Here is a 25,398-nt window from a genome sequence, read left to right on the forward strand (position 1 = left end):
GGATGCTGCTTTTTATATATTAAAAAGCAGCATCCTTTTATTTATTTATATATATATATATATATATATATATATATATATATATATATATATATATATATATATATATATATAATAATAATAATTAATAATTGGGGGGGATACATTCTATTTTAAAGGTCAACCCAACCATTACACACGTCATCACTGAACTGAATTAAATATTTTCAGTTTTTATAGTGGAGGAAATACTGGGGTAGTTATATATTTCCAAATGTCAGTACTTTCAATTTCTGTTGTATAGAAAAGCTTTTATTTTTGGTTTCAGTTTAGCTAGCAGATGCAGAAGGAATATTTGTCTTTATTTGGTTTAGTTCATTCACAGTTGAAAAAGTAGAAATGCTTGTTTTCCTTTTCCAGTCAATGAATGAAAACAAGGTTGGAGAGGATAAGATCCAACTTTTCAAGATTTAAGGACATGGGGCCAGATTTTCAACCTAATTCCCATTGGTTTAAATAGGAGTTAGGCACTGGACATGCTTGGGCACTTTTAAAAATCCCACAAGGTGCCTATCTGCATCCTTTACGAACCTAAATAACTTTGAAAACTTGGCTCACAGTAACCAGAAACAGTCTGTCAATTCACTAGCTACAGTTAATGCTGCCTTTGCATTTAAAGCTGTGGTTTTTTGTTTTTAAACAAAACATGTTTGGATACACTTTCTTCTCTCTTATGTATCCAGCAGAAAGGTAGTTTTTATTTAACTAATACCAATGTGTTTGTACATTTTTAATTGAGTTGTTTCCCTCCAATTATAGCTTGGCATGAAATCTAGAGTAAAATAAAGCTAGTAAATAATCATTCACTATTTTCTAACAATGTAAAAGTTAAGAATCTGAATAAATGTGTATGAATATAGTGCACTCTCCAAATCTAATCTAAAAGCTATATAATGTTGATTTGCAACTAATTTCAGTGGTAATGAACCTTTCTTCAGAAAATCTAATTGAAGTACAAATGCAAAACATGATTAAAATAAATTTGAATAACAATTTCCTGCTCCCTGACTTAAATCATGATAAAATTTGGTGTTTTAAAATGAGTGTTGGAACAACTTGTATAGTGGGGGTGCTGAGAGCCATTGAACCAAACTGTAAACCCTGTATATGATGGAAATCGCTTCAAGCCAGGGGGTGCGGCAGCACCGCTAGTTCTAGCACCTATGTTTTAAAATGCTAATATGAATCTGTCCTCTCTGGTTTGTTTAAATGGTCTGTCCCCCATCCCTACAGCTGCACAGAACAAAAGCAAGTGCTTTTAATAACCTAAATCTAGCATTTTGCTCTTGCAAAAGGTTAATCCAAACAGTGGCTAACAAGGATTACCAATTAACTGGCTGTACAGAGATGCTTGACAACAAGAAATCTGATTATTACTATAGTCCAAAAATAATTACTGTAGTTTCTCATGTTTTAGAGTTGTTGCATTACATGTAAACTAAACATTTACCTTTTTAAGAAAAAATTGCTAAGCTTTACCACTTTCTCTACAGTGGCAGTGATTAGTTTTAACTAATAGAAAAAATAGCTATGCTGCAGTTAAACTAAAAAAAAAAAAAAGCTCACTTGCATATAAATCACAAAATGCTAGTGGCTCACTCAAAGCCAAAGTAGGGTGTATAACATTTTGCATGAATTGTGACCATCTCAGTATCTTATGGGACATAGAATCATAGGACTGGAAGGGACCTCGAGAGGTCATCTAGTCCAGTCCCCTGCACTCAGGGCAGGACTAAGTATTATCTCGACCATTCCTGACAGGTGTTTGTCTAACCTGCTCTTAAAAATCTCCAATGATGGAGATTCCACATCCTCTCTAGGCAATTTATTCTAGTGCTTAACCACCCTGACAGGAAGTTTTTCCTAATGTCCAGCCTAAACCTCTTTTGCTGCAGTTTAAGCCCATTGCTTCTTGTCCTAGCCTCATAGGTTAAGGAGAACAATTCTCCCTCCTCCTTGTAACAATCTTTTATGTGCTTGAAAACTGTTTTCATGTGTCCTCTGTCTTCTCTTTTCCAGACTAAACAAACACAATTTTTTCAATCTTCCCTCATAGGTCATGTTTTCTAGACCTTTAATCATTTTTGTTGCTCTTCTCTGGACTTTCTCCAATTTGTCCACATCTTTCCTGAAATGTGGCGCCCAGAACTGGACACAATACTCCAGTTGAGGCCTAATCAGCAGCGTAGAGCAGAAGAATTACTTCTTGTGTCTTGCTTACAACACTCCTCCTACTACATCCCAGAATGATGTTCGTTTTTTTTGCAACCGTGTTACATTGTTGACTTGAATTAAGCTTGTGTTCCACTATGACCCCCAGATTCCTTTCCACAATACTCCTTCCTGGGCAGTCATTTCCCATTTTGTATATGTGCAACTGCTTGTTCCTAAGTGGACTACTTTGCCTTTGACCTTATTGAATTTTCAACCTATTTACTTCAGACTGTTTCTCCAGTCTATCCAGATCATTTTGAATTTTTATCCTATCCTCCAAAGCACTTACAACCCCTCCCAGCTTAGTATCATCTGCAAACTTTAAAAGTGTACTCTCTATACCATTATCTAAATCATTGATGAAGATATTGAACAGAACCAGACCCAAAACTGATCCCACTCATGCTTTCCAGCATGACTGAACTACTACTGATAACTACTCTCTGGGAATGGCCAAGATATACTATGTCTACCGTTTTCCCCCTATCCACAAAGGCTTGTTACCCTGTCAAAGAAAGCTATCAGGTTGGTTTGACATGATTTGTTTTTGACAAATCCATGCTGACTGTTACTTATCACCTTATTCTCTTCTGTGTTATTTGTTTATATTCATGCTTTGTAATTCGACTTAGTTTCCACTTTTTGTAGGACTCTTGATTTAATCTCCTGGTTAATTTTTTGGGGGCACACAAAAGGCATTATACACTGTACAGTGGTTGGGAGGTGCCCCTGGCTTACCCCACACAGGCACAGCCTGCTGCAGGCAAGGATGCTAGGAAGCACCTTGCGCCGTGGCAGCTTCCCCCAAGAAGAACAGGCGCCGACTTTGCCGGGGGATGCCCCAGTCCTGCCTTTGCCCGTCCCTGCTCCACTCCATGCCCACCTCTTTCCACCTTCTCTCCAGAGCACACTGCGTCCCTGCTCCTTCCCCTGCCCCCCATCCCAGAAAGTCCTAAGCACTGCCAAACAGCTGTTTGGTGGCGGGGGAAGCACTGGGAGGGAGGGGGAGATGGGGGCGAAGAGGAACTTGTGCAATGCTCTCTTGTAAAGTCACTGCTTTTCCACAGAATCTTACAAGCAGTGGACAGAGCAGGCAGCCAAACGACATTATAAGAGAATTGCACAACTTTAAATGAGCATGTTCCCTAATGGAGCAGCGACATAACTTCAAAACAACATTAAGCAGGAGGCTGTTAAGTGAGGAGTTACTGTACTTCCTATCTTTCCTACGCAGTGGGATATTTTGCTCTTGTGCCCTTAATAATGTCTCTGAAAAACTGCTGTCTTCAATTGTTTTTCCCCTTAGACTTGCTTCCCATGGGATCTTACCTACCAACTCCCTGAGTTTGCTAAAGTCTGCCTTCTTGAAATCCATTGTCTTTATTTTGCTGTTCTCCCTCCTACCATTCCTTAGAATCATGAACTCTATCATTTCATGATCACTTTCACCCAAGCTGCCTTCCACTTTCAAATTCTCAACCAGTTTCTCCCGATTTGTCAAAATCACATCTAAACATGGTAGATCAACACTGTTCAGACATTTAACCCACCCCTAGAGGGTGAAAAGTAAAAGCAATCTTCCAAGTATTACTCAGTACACTAGGCCTTTGTTTTTTTAACTATAGTCACAATCTTTGAGGCCAGTTATAAGACCCCTACCCCTTTACCCATACATATTTGGGAGTAATCAAAATATACAGTCTCCTTAATGTGTGAAGTTATTAAAAAGGAATGCTAATAGTATCTAATGTGTGTGATTGCTCCTTAATCGCCAAGTTTGATGCACTAAACCACTCACTGCATTTCAGAATACATATACAATCAGTTTATTAGTGCCAAATTTCCTTACAGGCATAGGAGGAGTCTAGCCCATTTGCAATTTTTTTATTCATAATGCTGAAATAGGTGAAGATTTGTATTACCTGTATTATGAAAGCCAAATCCAACAGATACTAAGAATGTCACAGTACAGATACTGACATTTTAGAATATAAACAGGAGTGATGAGAGATCATTTACTGAGATGCACAAAAGCATATGCTTAACAATACAAACTATTCTTTGAATATGTCCTTCAAAAATTGACAATGTTACAGCTAAAACTCATTTTAAAAAGATTATCTAGGAACAAAGGGTTTCAGTTGTTTCCCTCTGTGATGTTCAATACCAAGCAGGATACAGAGGTGGGTTGTGATATTGCTGAGAACACACTGATGGATGAGATGTTATCTTCCTGGCCCCAAATTACACATTTTAGAAACTACAGCTAAGCTTGGTTACCTAGAGCAATTCTATAAAGAACTACCATTATTGAAGGCTGAGGGAAGTCAGCTATATAGCCATTCTTCACTAATAGATGTGACAACTTTCAAGGGCTCTTGGTTTATAAACTTGGCACTCTGATTTGTTTTTCTGCTCTTAAACTGTTGCTAATACCACACCTAAGGGCAGCTGCTCTCCTAACTTTTGCACAACTTGTTAATGCAAATTTTTCACAACTCAGAGTTCTGTCTCTACATTTCAGCTGACAAATTCAAATGTTTGAAACAGACCAGCTAAAAAACTGCTTACTTCGATGAGTTTTGACTTTAGCTAGATCTTCTGCAACTACTTGTACCATTCGTTCTGTAGTTTCCTTCAAAGTGGTTGCAGTCTGTATTGCATGATCCAAAGTAGAGTTTAAAATCTGGTGGACATAAAACATAGTCAAATTGTTGGATAGTTAATATCTACTTTCTCTGATAATACATATGCTTTAAAGATAAATGTTCCCAAACACAAAAAACAGAAGGGGAAGGAATGTTCAACCTGGGATCTAAGTAACATTTTCAACAATTCTACCCTATAGTATTTTGAAAAGTGCTGCAGGTAGGGTTTTAGATTTTTGGTTGTTTTTTTGGCAGGGCAGGTCCTTGTATTTGTCTGTGTGCAGCCTATTCAACAGCCACATATAAAGCTGTGTACCCAAGAAAGCTACGTGGAGTTGGGGAGGAGGATGTGTACTGGAGGGTACCAGGCCTGCTAGATGTCATCTTCTTCCACAACTACAAAGAAACTCTCTTTTAGCATAGAGAAGGGTGGCCCTCAGCCATTAATCAAAATAAGGGGGAGAAATAGTAGAAAGGGCTAATGTAGCCTGCTGATTCAATGGGTGCACTATACTAAACTGAGGGGGCACCAACCACCCACAGCATCACCCTCTGCCCCAGCACCACCACGCTAACCCTGGCCCAGTCTCCAGGGGGGTGGGAGGTAACTGGAGAGCAAGCTTGCCCCACAGCAACAGCTCCTGGCCTGCAGGGCCAGACCTGAGTGGTGCTGCGACCCCATGTGCCATGTTGCAACACCCAGAGCAGGGAGCTGGGCAGAGTCCCACGCAACAGAAATTGCCACTATGGAGTGAGCTTGCTTTATAACCCACCACCATGCCTCCCCTCTGCATGGGACTTGGAGAAGTGTATGTTTGGTTGTATGATTTCTGTGTCTGCAAATGCACTCATGAATCCACACTAAAGCCACCTGAAGTAATGCACACAATGTAAATTGTAGTAAACATTGAACATTTGAGAATGAATCTATTCCCTGCTTTGGTTAAAAAAGTACTGTATGATACACCCGCAAATAAGACACTGAGAGTATCTAAAATAATACTTTAGATAGTCCTGCAGTACAAAGGTTAGAAAAGTATATCCTCAAATGACATTTTTAAAGTCTGAAACATCAATTATATTTTGCCAATAAATCTTGATTAAATAAATTCCTCAACTGAACCATAATGAAACTGGTTGTCCATGAGTGGGAACCCTTCTCTCCTCTGACAGGAACTGGAAGAAAAGGATTGGGGAGCTGTGGGCTATTTTGGAAGGAATAGGGACCTAGTTAAGCATCTGACAGTAAGAGAGTTCTTTGAGGAACAGGAAAAAGAAGCAACAACCTGAGGGCTTGTGGGTATCTGGCTCAAGAAGAGAGCCAGATGACAGCCTGACAGTGAGAGCAGGCTGGAGGCAGCAGCTTGGGACTTGACTGCGAAGGGCTGGGTGAAAAGCTGAGTAGGAACACAAGCTGTTGATAACAGCGAGCCAGCAGTACCCTGTAGTTAAGAAGCGTGATGCAACTGCATGTACAGACAATGGACAGGACAAGAGAGGTCCTGAATGAGATCAGACAACAACATGACTGAATTCTGGCACCAGGAAAGGGGTGGACTGGAAGGACTAGAACTGAGAAGCCCCTCAGGTTACTCTGATGCTGGAGTCCTGTGTTGGACTGCCTCAGGGCCTGAGTTAGCTAATACTTGATATTTTTTTTAACTGTTTAAGCCATCGCACCCAGAGGATTTCCACACTTCCATAGTGCTAGCCCTAACGTATCCTTTTCCCACTGCATGAGTGTGGCATTTAGGAGACACCTAGGGCTACAGTCTGGTGCATGAAGTGCCTAGAGTGTGACTGCTTCTTAGCTTGTGGTATGTAAAGCATAACAGTCCCAGCTTTAGCCCCTTTACTCTGTGTAAAAGAACCCCTAAAATCCCTGTATCCACCCAAGGGAGGATTCGATTCCCCCAGTGCAGGTGCTGCAGGCAACAGCTGTAAGACTGCTTTCAAAGGCCAGGTCTACACTACCGCGGTAGTTCGACAGCTGGCAATCGAACTTCCGTGTTCGATTTATCGCGTCTGGTCTGGACGCGCTAAATCGATCCCGGAAGCGCTCGCCGTCGACTGCGGTACTCCAGCTCGGCGAGAGGAGTACCGCGGAGTCGACGGGGAGCCTGCCTGCCGCGTGTGGACCGCGTCTGAACCGCGGTAAGTTCGAACTAAGGTATGTCGACTTCAGCTACGTTATTCACGTAGCTGAAGTTGCGTACCTTAGTTCGAATTTGGGGGTTAGTGTAGACCAGGCCAAAGGATCCTCTCCCAAGTCCTGGTGTAAGGGGCATACTGGGGTAGGGAGAGGTGTGTTGAGGGAGAAGCTCTGTATGTAGCACTGTGGAGATTCTGGGCATTACAGGGAGACTGCTCTGGTTTAGACAGGCCTCCAGGGCTGTCTAAATTACAGTGTAGGCGACAAAGCAGCCCCAGATCAGGAAAGTGTAAAAGTGGCTTAACGCCACCTTCGCCTCCTGTCTACCTAAGCTGCAAGTTCTGTGCTGTGTATTTTAGAGGCATAGCACAGAATCTCACTCCAGATCTCTGGAGCTCTAGTGACTGATGTATCTCAACTCCCTCAATGGCAACCTGCAGCTGGGTCAGTGACAATACTTATGCCTTGTGCTGAAGTTTATTTAGGGATATATTTGTTTTATTGGAGTAAATGGAACCTACTATTACTGAAGCAAAAAAAAAAGTTAAGAATAAGCCAGTTTCAACATGACACGTTAATAAATAACACACTTTCATATTTAAAAGCCAACAAGACACCTTTAGCACCTCACAAGGCACTGAATGCAAGACAAGTTGGATTATAATCATTAGCATCTATGGGTGAGATTTCAAAAGTGCTACTGAAAGTCAGTGGGACTTGTTGCTCCCGAGTCACTTAGACATTTTTTAAAATCACACTCTAAATTCTTACCTTTGTGTCAGTATAACTGGTGTGTCTGTTTCTAATATTGATCATTGATTTACTTCCATAAACCTTCCTGCTGGCTAGGTATTGAGGTGAAAGAATAACTGTATCATGCATCCTTGAGTAGCAGGTTTTGGGAGTCTCTAAGTTGTCTCTAGAAGGTAATACATAAAATATTCACAAAAACATTTTATAGTTACAAAACAATATGTGTTTAAACAATGTGTGTTCAATGTCTATAACTTTTTAGCATCCTTGCATCATAATTTCAGTAGAGTTCTTCATTTGTTTAATCATAAAATACAACTGCATAGTTAGTGTTACATTTATAACATACATTTTATAGTCACAGACAAACAAACCTTCAGGGAAGGGGCAGGGAATCTGGCATCATCAAATTATCCTCATTAGAATGTTTAGTACTGCCTGCTCTGGAAGCAGGAGAGAAGCCCAAAAAGCTTTTCATTTATTTAATTTCTTTGCCAACCTTCCCTACCTCCGCACACATTGTCAACACTATAAGAACCTGTCCTACTTCATATACTCCAGATATAATTTAATATTAGTAACAAGTAAAAATAGGAAAAGACATTTCTGAGATGGATAAATAGTACTGCAATATCATTATTCCTATACACAACGTCACTGCCAGGGCTGTTATCTGGAATGATAATGACACATTTAGTTAATGAAAAGAGACCTCTTGACTGGATCCTATACTAAAAGAATTAGCTAAATTTCTAGTTTTTCCATGTAATCGAAAAGTTTCAGAAAAAAATCTAGTTAAATCTGTTTAAAATTGCATTTACATTATATATTTTACTTTCATTAGTGACTACTATTCTAATATATAGTACATATTGCATAGGTATGGAGTTGTGCCACTTATGACATTAGTGAATTTGGCCCACACTGTATCTTCAATAGTCACATCTTCTGTGATACTAATTTATATAAAGCTACTGGTAACACTTACTTGTCAGAAAGTCTGTATACAAATTGATCTGGTTGCTTACTTGTACAAACACTATTGGCGGAAATTCTTTTCTTCTGTGAAGAAGCTGAAATTTTGGAGGCCATAATTAAACAAAATATAACAAATATATAGAAAACTATACTTTCTTATATTTAGCACAAATGACAGAATGGGCTGTTTTTTTAAAAGTGTGTGCGCTCAGTTACCATGGCCAACTGCAGTAACGGAACAGACAAATTAGGCATGGAATTACGTGCACACAACGTTAAAAGATCAGAGCCAGTTGTCTGTTTTTAGGTATGTTACCAGAGAGCATCATACAGTCTTAAAAAGAACAGGAGTACTTGTGGCACCTTAGAGACTAACAAATTTATTAGAGCATAAGCTTTCGTGGGCTACAGCCCACTTCTTCGGATGCATATAGAGTGGAACATATATTGAGGAGATATATATACACACATACAGAGAGCATGAACAGGTGGGAGTTGTCTTACCAACTCTGAGAGGCCAATTAAGTAAGAGAAAAAAACTTTTGAAGTGATAATCAAGATAGCTCAGTACAGACAGTTTGATAGGAAGTGTGAGAATACTTACAAGGGGAGATAGATTCAATGTTTGTAATGGCTCAGCCATTCCCAGTCCTTATTCAATCCTGAGTTGATTGTATCTAGTTTGCATATCAATTCCAGCTCAGCAGTCTCTCGTTGGAGTCTGTTTTTGAAGTTACAGACTCCAACGAGAGACTGCTGAGCTGGAATTGATATGCAAACTAGATACAATCAACTCAGGATTGAATAAGGACTGGGAATGGCTGAGCCATTACAAACATTGAATCTATCTCCCCTTGTAAGTATTCTCACACTTCCTATCAAACTGTCTGTACTGAGCTATCTTGATTATCACTTCAAAAGTTTTTTTCTCTTACTTAATTGGCCTCTCAGAGTTGGTAAGACAACTCCCACCTGTTCATGCTCTCTGTATGTGTGTATATATATCTCCTCAATATATGTTCCACTCTATATGCATCCGAAGAAGTGGGCTGTAGCCCACGAAAGCTTATGCTCTAATAAATTTGTTAGTCTCTAAGGTGCCACAAGTACTCCTGTTCTTTTTGCGGATACAGACTAACACGGGTGCTACTCTGAAACCTGTCATACAGTCTTGACGCTGTACCTCTTTCGCCCCTCTGTATTACAGTTAAATACTAATTGTTCATCAACACAAAGTGGATTTTAACAGTTTACTATTCCACAGCCTTGGCTCTTAGGATCCTTGTGTGACATGACATTTGCTAACTCCACAGCTCCAGTCAATGGAATCCCTGCAAAAACATCTCCACTGGAAAGGCCCACTCTAGTTCTAATTTTCATTAGAATACCAACAAAAATATCCAAAAGATTTATTTCTTTACTAAATCAATTTAATAATTAAACCCAACATTCTTTAAACATGCACTGTGTTGCCAACTTGCATGATTTTATCATGTTTTTATCATGACTGCTGTTTGTCTTAAAGCCCCAGTTGCAGAAGTTTTTTTAATACTTGAGAATCTCAGATTTAATTTAAAAAATGACCTTTCTAGCCCTTATAATTGTGGAGAAAAGAATGAAATTGTGACCTAAGTGCACCCAAAATGCTTCAAAATGAGAAGACAAAAGAATTAAAAATTGTATAATTTTTTTAAATCTCAAGCTTTTTGTGGGGGGCCTGACTCATAATTTTTAAATATTTGAGGCTGGAAATACTGCATGCAAATGCATCAACATAATCTCTAGGAATAAGTCCTGTACTGCATGATTGCTCAAAAAACCTGATATGAGAAGGATAATAAATCCTGAAAAGGCAAAAGACAAAGGAGGAGGAGGAATGCAGTAAAAAGATGAAATGAAATTGAAGTAAATGGCAGAGAAAGAAGGGGTAAAGATGAAATATCTTGATCTGCCTCGTCTTTTTTCCTTGCCTCCTCTCCTCCTGTACCCAACATATTTCATTCATCTCTTCCACCTTTTATTATGTGTGCTATGTATAAGCTATGGAAGTCAAGCTACTTTCTTTAACAGCTCCCCCTCCCTCATGCTCTATACAGACATTTAAGAGGTCCCCTAAATATCAAACAGGAAAATGGAAAGGAGCACCCGTATTTTAGCTATAAATAAGTTAATAATGTTCTGAGGTACCCACTAACTGGAAGTCAAGTTAGAAAGGGAAAACAGTCCTAGATTGTTCCTGGTGATCACTGTGCCATTCTTTTCCAATGTACTATGCAATTCCAAAGTGCATTTCATTGGTGCTCTATGTACATAGTTTGTGAAGCACTTTGGAACCCTGCATTAAGGATAAAAAATAGCCTAACTCTAGATGCATTTCTCAGACTCCCTGAGTACAATGTTTGCGTCTCATATCATCATTCCAGCAGTGTTTCAAAATGGTGGGCTCTCTTCTTTGCCCTTCCCTCTTTAGCCAAATCCATTTCTTGATCAGATCAGACTTCAGTTTGTTATTGTACATTTCATTATACTATCTATAAAAGTGTCTTTAAAAAGTTTGCACATGATCTATAAAGCATAACTGCCAAGCAAAATATTTTAAACATAATTAAGACCAGTAGTCTGGAATCATTTACCAATATTATTCTTGTCAGATTCCCTGCTGCATTTGTTTCTTTGACAACTAGTGCAGAAATTTATATTCCAATCCCTGTATTGTAAGGCTGTTGAGAAAGCATACTGTAATGACAACTTAGCATTATCATAATAAATACATTAATACGATGTAGCACTTACATAACACTTTACATTTCCAAACAACATGTAGAAACGTTAGCTAATTTATCAAAAAGAACAAAGAGTACTTGTGGCACGTTAGAGACTAACAAATTTATTTAAGCATAAGCTTTCATGAGCTAAAACCCACTTCATCGGATGCATGCAGTAGAAAATACAGTAGGAAGATAGATATATATATATATATATATATATATATATACACACACACACAGAGAACATGAAAAAGTGGGTGTTGCCATACCAACTATAACGAGTGTAATCAGTTAAGGTAGGCTATTGTCAGCAGGAGAAAAAAATCTTTTGTAGTGATAATCAGGATGGCCCATTTCCAACAATTGACAAGAAGGTGTGAGTAACAGTAGGGGGAATAATTCTACTTTGTGTAATGACCCATACACTCCCAGTCTTTTTTCAAGCCTAATTTAATGGTGTCTAGTTTGCAAATTAATTCTAATTCAGCAGTTTCTCGAGAAATATAACACTCGTTATAGTTGGTATGGCAACACCCACTTTTTCATGTTCTCTCTGTGTGTGTATATATATATCTATCTATATATATATATAGATATATATATATCTATCTTCCTACTGTATTTTCCACTGCATGCATCCGATGAAGTGGGTTTTAGCCCACAAAAGCTTATGCCCAAATAAATTTGTTAGTCTCTAAGGTGCCACAAGCAGTGGCGTAGCCAGGTGGAGGGAAGAGGGGGAGTGGGGAAAAAAAGGCGCCACCCGCTGCGGCGCTTTTACTGACGGGGCAGCGCTCCAGGTCTTCGGCGGCACCACCTTCACTCGCTCCGCAGGTCTTCGGCGGCATTTCAGTGATGAAGCTTCAGTACTGCCGAAGACACCCGGAGCAAGTGAAGGTCCCGCCGCCGAAGTGCCACCGAAGACCCGGAGCGCCGCCCCGTCAGTAAAAGCGCCGCAGCGGGTGACGCCTTTTTTTCCCCCCTGCTCCCGGGTGAGTAAAATTAAAAAGGCGCCACTTGTGCTCGGTGGGGGAGCGGCCGCTGCCCCGCTCCCCCCCTAACTATGCTACTGGCCACAAGTACTCCTCGTTCTTTTTGCTGATACAGACTAACACGGCTACCACTCTCAAACCTAGCTAATTTATATTCACTCTGGCCCTGTGAAACAGATAAGTATCATCATTTCCATTGTACAGATGAGGAAACAGGCAGAGATTTAAGAGACTTCAAAGGTTGCTGCGGGTGCTCGACATTTCTGAAAACCAGGCACTCATTGACTTGCTGAAGTTAAAACAAGTCAGTGGCAGAGGTGGCATAAGAACTGAGGAATTTCTGTTCATTTCTCTAGACCACACTGTATAGGGGGCCAACAGGAAATGACTGCTGGCATAGTGGTGGTGCCTGTGACTTCGGCATTTTGAAGAGGTTGGTGGAAAACTGGAAATGTCATCGCTCCCACCAAGTGAAAAATGGACAGTTCCACTGTGGTTGTGGAAGAACTGAAGTGAGGCTAGACTTTGGGTTACTGCTCCTTATGTAGCTTTGGAACTAAATATTTAATTCTTCTTCGAGTGCTGGTCCCTATGTGTATTCCACTCATGGGTCTGTGCCATGTAAAGCTTAGCTTGTGGTTTGTAACCTTTTTGGCAACACACTATACTCAAGAGTTGAACTGAGGTTTTTATTTCTACATAAGGTGTAGGACTGAACAAATTCTTTATAATTCCCAAGTTTAAACCAATCTCCGTTTCCCCTATTGCACCTCCATCTGAGACCTGCAAACAAGTGATATAGGTAAAATATTACACTGCAAACAACATTTCCACACAAACATGTTTTTGGAGCTATGAAACCACTATACCTTTGCTTTGTTCTTTTAATCCTGCTCTACGTGATTTATAATTTTTAGTCTTGTGTTCCAGAAATTCATCACTGTGTGACTCATGAAAGGAATCACAGAATGAGATGTCTTCTGAATCACTGCCTAAAAGAAATTGTATCAAAGAGGTCTTACGTAAATATTACAGCTCATAAGCTGGGTGCTGTAGCTTTATATCTAGGTACCCACATAGCTTCCAGCACTCTAGGATATGAGTGCCACACAAACATTAATGAATTTCTCCTCACAACATCCCTGTGATGCAGAGAAGTATCATCTCCATTTTACAGATGGGGACCTAAGGCACAGAGAGATGCACTGACTTGCACAAAGTCATATGTGTCGAAGCTAAGAACTGAACTCGAATCTCACCAGTGTCAGGCCTGTGCCTTTACACAAGACAAGCTTCCAGTCCTAAGGTAGGTTGTCCCACTGAAGTCTGACTCAGTAATTTTTTTCCTTAAAATTGCTGAAGGTTGACCTGCCTCTCCAGAACCAGTGGAAACCAAGGGGACCACAAAAGAGAGTGGAGGAGAGAGTGTTGAGTGTGGCACTCATATAACACCTTGTACTAGCTCAGGGGTCGGCGACGTTTCAGAAGTGGTGTGCCGAGTCTTCATTTATTCACTCTAATTTAAGGTTTCGCATGCCAGTAATACATTTTAATGTTTTTAGAAGGTCTCTTTCTATAAGTCTATAATATATAACTAAACTATTGTTATATGTAAAGTAAATAAGGTTTTTAAAATGTTTAAGAAGTTTCATTTAAAATTAAATTAAAATGCAGAGCCCCCCAGACCAGTGGCCACGACCCGGGCAGTGTGATTGCCACTGAAATTCAGCTCGCGTGCTGCCTTTGGCACACCTGCCATAGGTTGCCTACCCCTGTACTAGCTGATCCATATAACAGCACTGGTAACAGAGTTAAAGTATTAGTTACCAATATGTATCTAAATGGAAAGGCATCACAGAGAAAAGAGGGGCAAAAGGTATCCCAGAATTCAGGTGGGACAAGCAGCCCACATGTTCTGATCTGAACTCAAACCCAGAAACAGCTCATGCCTTCCAATTCACACATGGAGTACGCTCACCTTCACAGCACCATCCTCAACCCAGGACAGTGCAGTGGGAGGGTTTGGAGTCAGGGTTGGCTGGAAGAAAGGCTGCCTATTGCCCTTCCTCTGCCCCCAGAGAAGTTAACTTAACTTCTGAGGGAGCTGGGAGCTGCCCTGCCCAATGGGGCACGGGACATCCTTGGCAGTGAGACTCCAGTGGAACACTGCTGTTAAGGAGTTGGGGAGGCCGCAAGGGTTGTATGAAGGATCCATAAGGTTTAAGACAGCATTTCCACCCTCCTTCCCATCAGCAGAATGATGGGGAATAATCTGAACAAGGGATGCTGGGCAGAGATTTTCTCATAAAAATCCCCACTCTTTTTCATGGGGGAGGAAATAATCTGGCCCAGAAATTTTGAAACACTTTAGGGGCCAAGTTTTCAAACTATCCTCAGAGATATGCTGAAATTGGGAGTGCACTAGTTAGCATATACAAAAACCTACAAATGCATGAGCAAAACGGAATTTTGTACACATCAGTGCCCTTCTACACATGGAAGTGTCATGGGTGCTTTTTTGAAAGCCTATTTGAAAATGGGGTCCTAGTAGCCTAGCCAGTAAAGTTTGGTAAAAGTCCATTAAGATCTTCATACTCTGAAGGTCTTGTGAGATGACATCAAATTACTATAAGGACTCAATAGTAGTTAAATATACAGTTCTGGCCACTGTATGCAATCTCTACTTACAAAGGTTAGTACCTGACAAATCTAGCTCCACTGCTTTTTCCTGAATGAAGACTGAATACCTTCCACATTTTGACTTTTCACTATCAGTTTTTCTGTCCTCTGTCTTTTTATTTCTACATGTTAAAAACAAAAATAGTACAAGATCTGAATTAAATGTTAACAACTGTATGAAAAGTTTTTGAGCATTAATACCTATGGTATTAATATTGCCAAATTATTAATTCAGGAAAAACAGATTTATTCATCATATGAACTATATCCATACTAAATGGTCTAATCTTGGGGAAAAATTGTATTACACCTTGAATTATAGTATGGATCATGGCATTGAAACCCAGATTCAGCAGAGCAGTTAAACACGTGTTTAAGTTAAGCATGTGAGTAGGGTGACCAGACAGCAAGTGTGAAAAATCGGGACGGGGGTGGGGGGTAATAAGAGCCTATGTAAGAAAAAGACCCAAAAATCGGGACTGTCCCTATAAAATCGGGACATCTGGTCACCCTACATGTGAGTAACCCCACCTCTATTCAGCAAAGCATTTAAGAAATCTTAGGTGTGTGCATTTATATACATGTGCACACATGAACACAGACAGGCACAATGGTTTGAAGGACACAGTTACTCTAATAACACCCTCCGGAATAGTTTTGAAGTTTGTTAATGTTTTGATTTGTTTTGGAGCTAGGGCGATAGTCAGCACATGCTCACCTATTGACAGAACAGGAACAAAGTTCTTTGTTTGCATTTTTTGACCAGTGTATTTTCCATTTGGGATATAGAGCAGCTTCATATGCATTTGAACAGTTTTCTACCCTTCCACAAAAACAATGATCTGAGGGATGTGCTAAATTGCCTAAAATGATCCGGGGAAAAAAGAAAGAATTGGATAGTGGGTGAGTTTTACCAGAGTTATGAAATTATACAAATTATTGAATAAAATGGAATACAGTTATTGAAACGATACAAATTATTAAATAAAAGCATTTTCCTCTTTCTCCTACCTTGCTCTTGCTGCACATTTAGATTAATAATTTTGTGTTCCAAATTGCACATATTGTAAGACTTGGTTTTGGGTGGAGATTTCATTTGCCAAAAGTTTAAACTCCTGAATAAACAAGACAGCATACAGAAGTACTAATATGATAAAAGTAAGTAAAACAACCAAACTTAATGCTGAAGGTCTACACAAATGTATCTTTTTTTACTTGTGTTTGTCACTGTTCAGGCAAGGCCCTTTTTTAATCTGGATGTTGGATTTTGTCTCCAATATTTTTAATATAATTGTAGAACTAATTTATTACTTAACTTTTAGTTACCGTGGGTGAAATTCACTTCCATGCAGAAGGCCAACATAAGACCTATGCTCTACTTAAGCCCTCAAAATAATGTTTAAGTGGAACTTAAGTGATGTAATAGGCCTTGTGCTAGTCCTCTGGATAGGGTTGAATTTCACTGAGTGAAATGCTGTCATTGAAGTCACAGGAAGTTTTGCTATTTTTTAGTAGGGTCAAGATTTCATCCTGTGTGATTTATTGCCTGTGTAAAATGTAAAAACACAATAATTGTTTCCAACCAGATCTTCCCATGTTCAAAGACAACCAGCTTTACTTTGAATTGAGCCTACCACAATGCATTAAATTTCAGAGTCCAACAGCAAAACTTGTATCCATGAATGCATACACTCATTTTGGCTGTTTACAAATATTTTTAATCAGCCAAAATACATAAAGCACTTACCCTTTTGGGTTTTCTTGATTAGTGTTACGTTTTTGACTTAATATAAGCTGCCTTTGGGATTCCAGGCCTCCAGACCCATTGTCTGCCTCAGGTGGAAGGAAGCACTGCTGTACCACAAACCAGAACATAAGATTTTTATACACTTATTCACATTATTGTGCATTTCTCAAGAAATATAATGTGAGTAACACATATATTTGGATATAATTTTTCCATGGCTTTAGCAATGCTTTTTCTTGCTTTATTATCCACTCACAATTCTAGGCTATATTAAATGGACTGCACAGAGTCTGCACATTATCCCCATTCTATAGTGAGACACAAAGGTGAAATGACTTTGTTAGTGTAGGTTTCAGTGGATCTGGCAAGGATTCGTGTTTTTTTCCTTGCAGCCCTAAACAAGCACAAATGATACTATTTAAAATCCAATAGTTGCCTATGCAACTTCTTCCAGAACAGTTCCCCTCAGAATCAAAGCACATTATGAATGCTTCACAAGTTTTGACAGCAACATTCCTAAACCTGAATCATCTTACTTGGCATTTGTACAGCAATGTTCTGATATACTGTAGTACCTCAACAATGACAACAGTTGAGTTGGCTTGTTGTGCAAACTTAACATTGGGACAGTAGAATATAATCTAATATAAATTATCCCATTGGATAAAATAAACAAACAAGTTCATCCAAAAAATTTAATTATGCATGAAAATAGACCTTGTACCATTACATCTGAAGAGTGCTTATTTGCTAGCAGTCCTGCTTTTTCCAGGGGCTCCATTCCTTTTACATAGGCAGATGCATCTCTTTTTTGTAATCCCAATTGGCTAAGGGAAAAGCAATTTTTATTTTAAAATACTGTTTTTTCAAACATATTAAAAACACTGTTTTTTAGCAAGATTATCATCATATGATTCTCCAACAGGGCAGGATTCAACAAAGATACAACACACAGAAATATACTAATACTCTGCTGAGTCACTAAAGAATGGAATAGGTAGTGATTTTGGATACTGACATACCTTCAACCTGTTTTAAAAAAAATTACTGAAGGGAATAATTGTGCACTGGCAGGATTGTTGGATCAGGTCCCCCAATATGTCTTTTCCATCTTGAATATCTATGGTGACAATCGAGGCCATGCAGTGGCATGATCTAACACTCAGTTAAATTAATGATATTCTTTTGACTTCAGTGGACATTTGATCAGATATGTTCAATAAATGTCTTCATACTTAGTAAGTAATTATAAATCCATTTTAGTAAATGACTTCAACACCTATCAGAAAGTTCAACACTTACATTTTAGGAAAAGGATCACAATTGTCATCTTGTAAAGAAAGCTGACTGGTTTTCTTTGGGATCACATCGATTGCATGACTTCTATTCTCTCCCTCGTTCCTTTCATTATTATGAAAATTCACTTCAGTAGCAGACCTTTCTGGAGGATCACTAATGCTTGAAACCACAGAGCTCTGTACAAAGTAACCATATTATAGATAGCATAAAGACATTTACAATAGATTGTCATTTACTGTATTTGCTAAAATCTTGCCTCCTGCAACTCAAGATTTCCTGAATATCTATGCAATTCAGGATTCAAAGGAGGAATCATCAGAATTCATATGATATTTCAAACAATTAGTACAGTTAGAAAGCATTTAGCTTGGTCACATGTAGAACAGTGGGAAACCACCAATTTCCACTTTGCAATCTATGATCCAGGACTAAACATTATCATTTTCACCAGCTTTCTGTGACACAAAAGAATTTGATCCTTTGAGCCAAAATGAGATTTTTATGAATCTCAATGAAGCAGAAAGTTACCATTTTCATAGCTTTTCTCTATTAAATGGCAGTGATTCACTTGCAAAAACTGCTTTTCAATTTTTGCAAAGATTAGAATATTTTGCTTTTCTGACAAAAAAATTTTCCCCCCCACTGAGACTGGGAATCTTTTCCCCCAACACAGCTGTAATCACATATTTAGGTTTTGATCAACATGGCTAATGAGATATCTTAAAGTTTACATTCAGGAATAAAATACATTACTTTTTTGAATTAACATTCTGCATTGTAGCAAGATATTCACTCTTAGAAACATAAGGGCAAATTCTCTGCTTGGGTATACTTGCGCAACCCTACTGAAATTAATGGGGTTTGCATCAGTGTAACTGAAAGAAGAGTTTGGTCTGTAGATTATAGAACTTGATGAGTTACCTCACGAAGACGAGAACAGGATGAACACACAGATTCACATGGAGTGAGCGAAGGAGATGTAGGAGATGTTGTGAATGAAGATGGACATGGACTACATATATTGTCATCAATTTTCTCTTTGACATCTTCAAGCAGCATACCAAGCCTAAATATTTCCCCCTCCACCTTTCTAAACCCAAATACAAAACACAGAGTTATATAATCAGCCTTTCAATAAACTTCTGGCTTTTTGTATATCACTGCAGTATCAAAGTTGCAGCACTGTCCAAAAATAAAACAATACCATTACAAAATTAAATAGATTAAATGAAACCACAGTTAACTGCTGGAATCTATAAAAAGGGAAATAAGGACAACACGGGGAATTACAAACCAGTCAGCTTAACTTCAGTACCCGGAAATATAATAGAGCAAATAATTAAGCAATTTGCAAACACCTAGAAGATAATAAGGTGATAACTAACAGTCAGCATGGATTTGTCAAGAACAAATTGTGTCAAACCAACTTAATAGCTTTCTTTGACAGGGTAACAGGCCTTGTGGATATGGGGGAAGCGGTAGATGTGGTATATCTTGACTTTAGTAAGGCTTTTGATACTATCTCGCATGACTTTCTCATAAACCAATGGTTCCCAAATGATGGGGCACGCCCCTCAGGGGGGGCAAAGAGGAATGTTTGGGGGGGTGCACTCCCCATGGGAAGCAGGGAGGGAGCGCACCCCAGCCCCACTCCACCCCCAGCTCTGCTCCTGGCCCTGGCCCCAGCCTCAGGCCCCTTGTCCCTGCCCATGTCTGTCCGTCCCCTGCTGGGAGCCACGGCCCCGCTCCCGGCCTCGTTCCCGGGGTTTGTGTGTGTGTGTGGACAGAGGTAAAGTGGGCATGGCCCTGAAAAGGTTGGGGACAACTGTCATAAACAAACTAGGGAAATACATCCTAGATGGAGCTACTGTAAAGTGGGTGCATAACTGATTCGAAAACCATTCCCAGAGTGTAGTTATCAGTGGTTCACAGTAAAGCTGGAAACGCATATTGAGTAGGGTCCCACAAGGATCAATTCTGGGTCTGATTCTGTTCAATATCTTCATCAATGATTTAGATAATGGCATAGAGAGTACACTTATAAAGTCTGTGGAGGATACCAGGCTGTGAGGGGTTGCAAGTACTTTAGATGATAGGATTAAAATTCTAAATGATCTGGACAAACTGGAGAAATGGTCTGAAGTAAATAGGATGAAATTCAATATGGATAAATGCAAAGTACTCCACTTAGGAAGGAACAATCAATTGCATATATACAAAATGGGAAATGACTGCCCAGGAAGGAGTACTGCGGAAAGGGATCTGGGGGTCATAGTGGATCACAAGCTAAATATGAGTCAACAGAGAAACACTGTTGCCAAGTAAAGCAAACATCATTCTGGGATGTATTAGAAGGAGTGTTGTAAGCAAGACACAAGAAGTAATTCTTATGCTCTACTCCGCGCTGATTAGGCCTCAAATGGAGTATTTTGTCCAGTTCTGGGCACCACATTTCAGGAAAGATGTGGATAAATTGGAGAAAGTCCAGAGAAGAGCAACAAAAATGATTAAAGGTCTAGAACAGTGGTCTCCAAAGTGTGGTGTGCGCACCCCATGGGGTGCGCAAGAGGAGCCTTGGGGGGGCACGGCAGGAGGAGCGTTTTTTTTTTGCTTCGGCAGTTAGGGCGAGAGCCGAGCGGGTTTTTTTTTTTTTTTTTGCTTTGGCAAAAATGGTAGAGCCGGCGTGGCACGGGGAGCGTGCTCAAATTTTACTGATAGGGGTGCATGATCAAAAAAGTTTGGAGACCACTGGTCTAGAAAACATGACCCATGAGGGAAGATTGAAAAACTTGAGTTTATTTAGTCTGGAGAAGAGAAGACCAAGAGGGGACATGATAACAGTTTTCAAGTACATAAAAGGTTGTTACAAGGAGGAAGGAGAAAAAATTATTCTCCTTAATGGTTGAGGATAAGACAAGAAGCAGTGGGCTTAAATTGAAGAAAGAGCGGTTTAGGTTGGACATTAGGAAAAACTTCCTGTCAGAAACTGAGAATCAATAAGAAGAGTCAGAGAGGCAAAGGCCAAAAAAAAAGGCAAGAGAGCCATGAAGTCACCTGTGAGCACAGTGTGACCCTGGGAAAAACTGGAGAGCACTTTTGGGTCTGTTGTCTGAAGAGGCTTTGCTGTAAGCTACGAAACTGCTTCTTTTGTTCTGAGCTCCTCCTGTGTTTGGAGAAGCAGGACTTTGCACATTCATTGTAACAAAACAAGACTGCATCAAAGTGAATACCAGACTCCATCAATTTCTACATCCAACTGGAACATCCTCAGGGCCCCAAAATTTGACTAGCCCCTCAGGTCGAAAATGTGCAACAATATTACTTCTGTACCTCGCAGGGATACTGTGAGGATAAATTAATTAATTACTGCCAGGTGCTCATATACTATGGGAGCATAGACATACAGACATACTATTTAGCAGGCATCTCTGACCTGTCGGGATCAAACTCGCCAACACTTATGGATTTGTGATTGTAGTTCTGTAGCTGTAAACCACGATGCTCCTCCTTAGTGGCTAAATATTTCCGTTCCAATGTGTCAAGGTATCCTTTTAGTTCCTTTAATACCTTCACCAATAAAAGAGATGTAAATAATGAATGACTTTACTATTTAATTGGACAGAACAATTAACAACACTCTGTGGTCCACAACAGATGTACAAATAGATGGTTAAATTGTGGGGTATTGATTCAGGTCTTTGCTCAACAAAACTCATAATAACTTCAATGGCAATTTCCCTGAGTAAGGACTGCCTTCATAAATAGTTTGGTTTAAGATTTTCAAAGGAGTCTAGGGGATTCAGACACATATTGTCAATCTCAAACTTCACCTTGGCCTTTTTCATGCCTATAACTTAATTCTGGAATGGAGGAAAGAGTTTAATTTGTTATTAAATATATCTTTCTGAACAACACTGAAAATTTCACCACAATAAATACAGGTCCAATGCCATTTAAAGCACATTTCAATTCCCTGCAATACATGTGAAAAAAATAATTTACCAGACAGCGATCTTGCAAAGGGAAGGCCTCCTGCATTACACATTTAGAAAATTCTTCCACCTTCAATAGAAAATTGGTAGATTGTATTTGGGATTTTAGATTTCATAAAAAAAAACAAGAGCATCAATATTAAGTAAGTATTGAAACAAATCTCTTTCATATTACTTTAGCTTTCAGTTGCTCTGCCTGCTCCTTTAGCATTTGAGACATCTTTTCTCCTTTTGTTGTATTTTGCATCAAGTTAGGATTTAAACAGTGTACTTCTCCTGCTGAACTGGCTGACGGTAATGATGAAATCAGTCTCCCAGATTGTAATCCTATATAACATAATGAAAATAAAGAGTAAAGTACCAACTGGATTTCTGTATACAGCTTTCCAGATTATTATTCCATTAATCCAGGGGACTGGACTAGATGACCTCTCGAGGTCCCTTCCAGTCCTATGATTCTATGATTATGGAACAGAATAACAAAGTGCACAATTATGTAAAATAAGGAACCTCTGTTATTTGTATAACCACTGTAATTTCAACTACCTGAAAAAGATGCTTGGTACAAACCAAGCAGAGGCTGGATAGGAACAGTAAGGGGATGAAATATAGACTCTTCAGAAGCTGCACCCATACATCTTGAGTGAATGGAAAGGTTTGGATTAGGAGAAGCTGAATGAGTATATATCTGTTAAAATATACAAAACAATATTTTAAAATAAAAGAACAGCTTTATATATAAAAATATTCACTTGGAATGCTAAAAGGAAACTATTTTAATACTGTATATCCTTACAGAAGTTGGTTAGAAGGAGTTATTTAAATTACACATAAAGAATATGGAATAAATTATTTTTCACTTTTTATTAACATATTGAAAAATTTCAGAATATCTGTGTTTATTTCCCATAAACACACCAACTTATGAACATGTATGTTTCTAGTTGGCCTATTCTCACTGTATGTGTTTTAGACATCTAAAAGTCTCAAGTTACTTTGCCAAATCTATCTTTAGAGAAGTTCTATAAATAGGAACAACAATATAAAAGGTTGTTTAGTAGAATATACTCTTCATATCAGACCCTTAGAGAGAAAATATACTGTACTAAGAAAAAGCTCTCCTAAACAATTTATCTGATTTTATAATATTCTGGTAGATTTACCTTAGGATCAAACCTCAAATGATCAATACGATTCTGAGCCTCAGCATGTTTTGTCAGCAACTTGCATTAATCCAGAAATAATAAAGAAAAAAAGTATTAATGTGTTGTAATAAGTCTTCCTTATATACTAAGGCCCTGATCCTACAAAGATTTAAGCATGTGCTTAGCTTTACACATGTGAGTGGTCTCAATGACTGAGTCTAAATATGAAAAGTGACCGTTAAGTGATCTATTTACAACCAGAATAAAGGAAATCCTAAAATATTGGAACAAATCATTTAAAGGGAATCAGTCAGGTAGCATAGGTGATCCTCAAAGACGTTTATAAATCTTAAAGATCCATTGGCAAAATCACCATTGACGTAAATAGGATCTGGGTAAAACACAATATGAAAACAAACCTTTAATTATTTCTTTAAGATATTAAACATTTCAATTAAAATAATTTTGGCGGGATTTAAACATTTTCCTAGAGTATTAGAAACAACGTTTTGCATGTATGTGAGAATTAAAAAATGAAATTGACTATAACCAATTTCATAATATTTTGAAGGGAAACTTTTAAATTATTAATAATTAAGGTATCACTCTATAACATCATAAAATATGTCAGTTTATGGAAGTTATGGACTGAAAGCCCAATCCTACAATCCTTTACTCGTATAAGTAATTCTTAATTAAATTAGTAGAACCACTGACTTCAGTGGAACCATTTGCATATAGGACTACTCATGATAGGCTCTGATGGACTGTCTCTTTCATTTCCCTTGGCATAAATATTTTATTAAATCCAGGACTGATATCTGAAAAGATCTCATTTACCTCTAGCTGTTGTAAAAGTTCAGGAATTCTCATTTCTTCTTCTTGATTCTTTACTTCAACAGAATCAAAATAATTCATAGTTTCTAAAACATTGTTCACAATTGCTGATTTACCAACCAAATTAGGCGAGAATTTGGTTCTTTTAATTACGGGAGCTGATTTATCACTGTTATTTCTTTTTGGTATTTTGACTTTTGGAGCAACTTTAGAGAAGTCAGGAAGACAATAATTAACTTGGCCTTGACCATATTTGAGTTCATGAGATGAACCTGTTCTTTCAAACAAACCTTTTTGGTGACTGTGATTTTTTCTTATGTTTTGGAAATTATTTGTATCTTCATTTTCAGCTATCAACTGTGAATTTTCTTGTATGCAGTCTTTCTCATCACCATAAGAAGTAGCTCTGTCACCTATAACAAATTTATTTTCATCTAGCAAATTTTTATCTTTGTAATCATCTTCAGATATTTCTTCTTGTCTGTTTAAATGATAGTCTTCAAAATGCTCTGCCCATTGTTCTGTTAGTAAAGTGCGCTTGGAGCATTCTGAAATCCTAGTTTTAGTGAGGACAGTTTCATCAACACTTTCAGTAAAGGATGTTTCCGGGATAGTTTCACAATCAATTAATTGGCTTGTGTTTGATAACTCTTCTTTGGAAAAATGACGCAAAAGAACATCAGAAATTTTTGAGTTGGTGAAATGTTCCTTCCTATCTAGGCTGCTAAAAGCTCCAACTGATAATTCTGTCTCCAAAGGCATGCCACTCACAGGAGCTTCTATTGCCATTTCAATCATTATTCCATTTGTTCTTGTGGCGGGTGTACGGTGGCTGAAGACCTTTTCTTGAGATAGCTGTTGTGTTTCATAATTTATTTCTTCTTTTAAACTTCTGTTAATTTCAGAACAGGTCAAATTTAAGAAATTATCAGAAATGTTTTCTACAGAAACACAGGCTTTCAAATTATTTGATTCATTATTGTGATGATAAGTTCTTTCTAGGTCTCCATCATAAGGTAAGTCTTCTTGCTCCTCATCAGTTGCATCCTCAGGATAGTCAAAGTTATCTAATAATATGTTATTCACTTGTTTTTTCAGATGGTCAGGTTGTCTGCTTTTACTTGTCCTAATCTGTATGTCTTGATTATATTCCAT

General features: G+C 38.6%; 1 protein-coding gene across 1 annotated transcript; it reads right to left on the reverse strand.

Moving 5' to 3' along the window:
* Positions 1 to 4,786: 4,786 nt before the first annotated feature.
* Positions 4,787 to 25,398, reverse strand: AKNAD1 (AKNA domain containing 1). The gene is made up of 18 exons (XM_065409911.1): positions 24,247 to 25,398; positions 23,425 to 23,484; positions 22,808 to 22,949; positions 22,437 to 22,588; positions 22,272 to 22,331; positions 21,703 to 21,836; positions 19,191 to 19,359; positions 18,273 to 18,445; positions 17,695 to 17,797; positions 16,971 to 17,077; positions 16,235 to 16,338; positions 15,942 to 16,086; positions 15,245 to 15,345; positions 13,414 to 13,536; positions 11,418 to 11,504; positions 8,795 to 8,879; positions 7,825 to 7,972; positions 4,787 to 4,939 (listed from the first exon to the last, which is right to left on the reverse strand). Exons 1-18 carry the CDS (start codon positions 25,396 to 25,398, stop codon positions 4,787 to 4,789), a joined length of 3,198 nt encoding a protein of 1,065 aa, XP_065265983.1.

Source organism: Emys orbicularis, chromosome 8, assembly GCF_028017835.1.
Source record: "Emys orbicularis isolate rEmyOrb1 chromosome 8, rEmyOrb1.hap1, whole genome shotgun sequence".
NCBI lineage: Eukaryota > Metazoa > Chordata > Testudines > Emydidae > Emys > Emys orbicularis.

Bases quoted from the DNA above. Each gene is read 5' to 3' on its own strand.
- AKNAD1 (XM_065409911.1), bottom strand. From the start codon at position 25,398: ATGGAATATAATCAAGACATACAGATTAGGACAAGTAAAAGCAGACAA. The intron at 15,346-15,941 runs GTGAGCATGTGC...TTTAACATGTAG, and splicing joins TGTTCCTGTTCTGTCAATAG to AAATAAAAAGACAGAGGACA. The intron at 11,505-13,413 runs GTATAGTGGTTT...CTTTCTCAACAG, and splicing joins ATTAAAAGAACAAAGCAAAG to CCTTACAATACAGGGATTGG.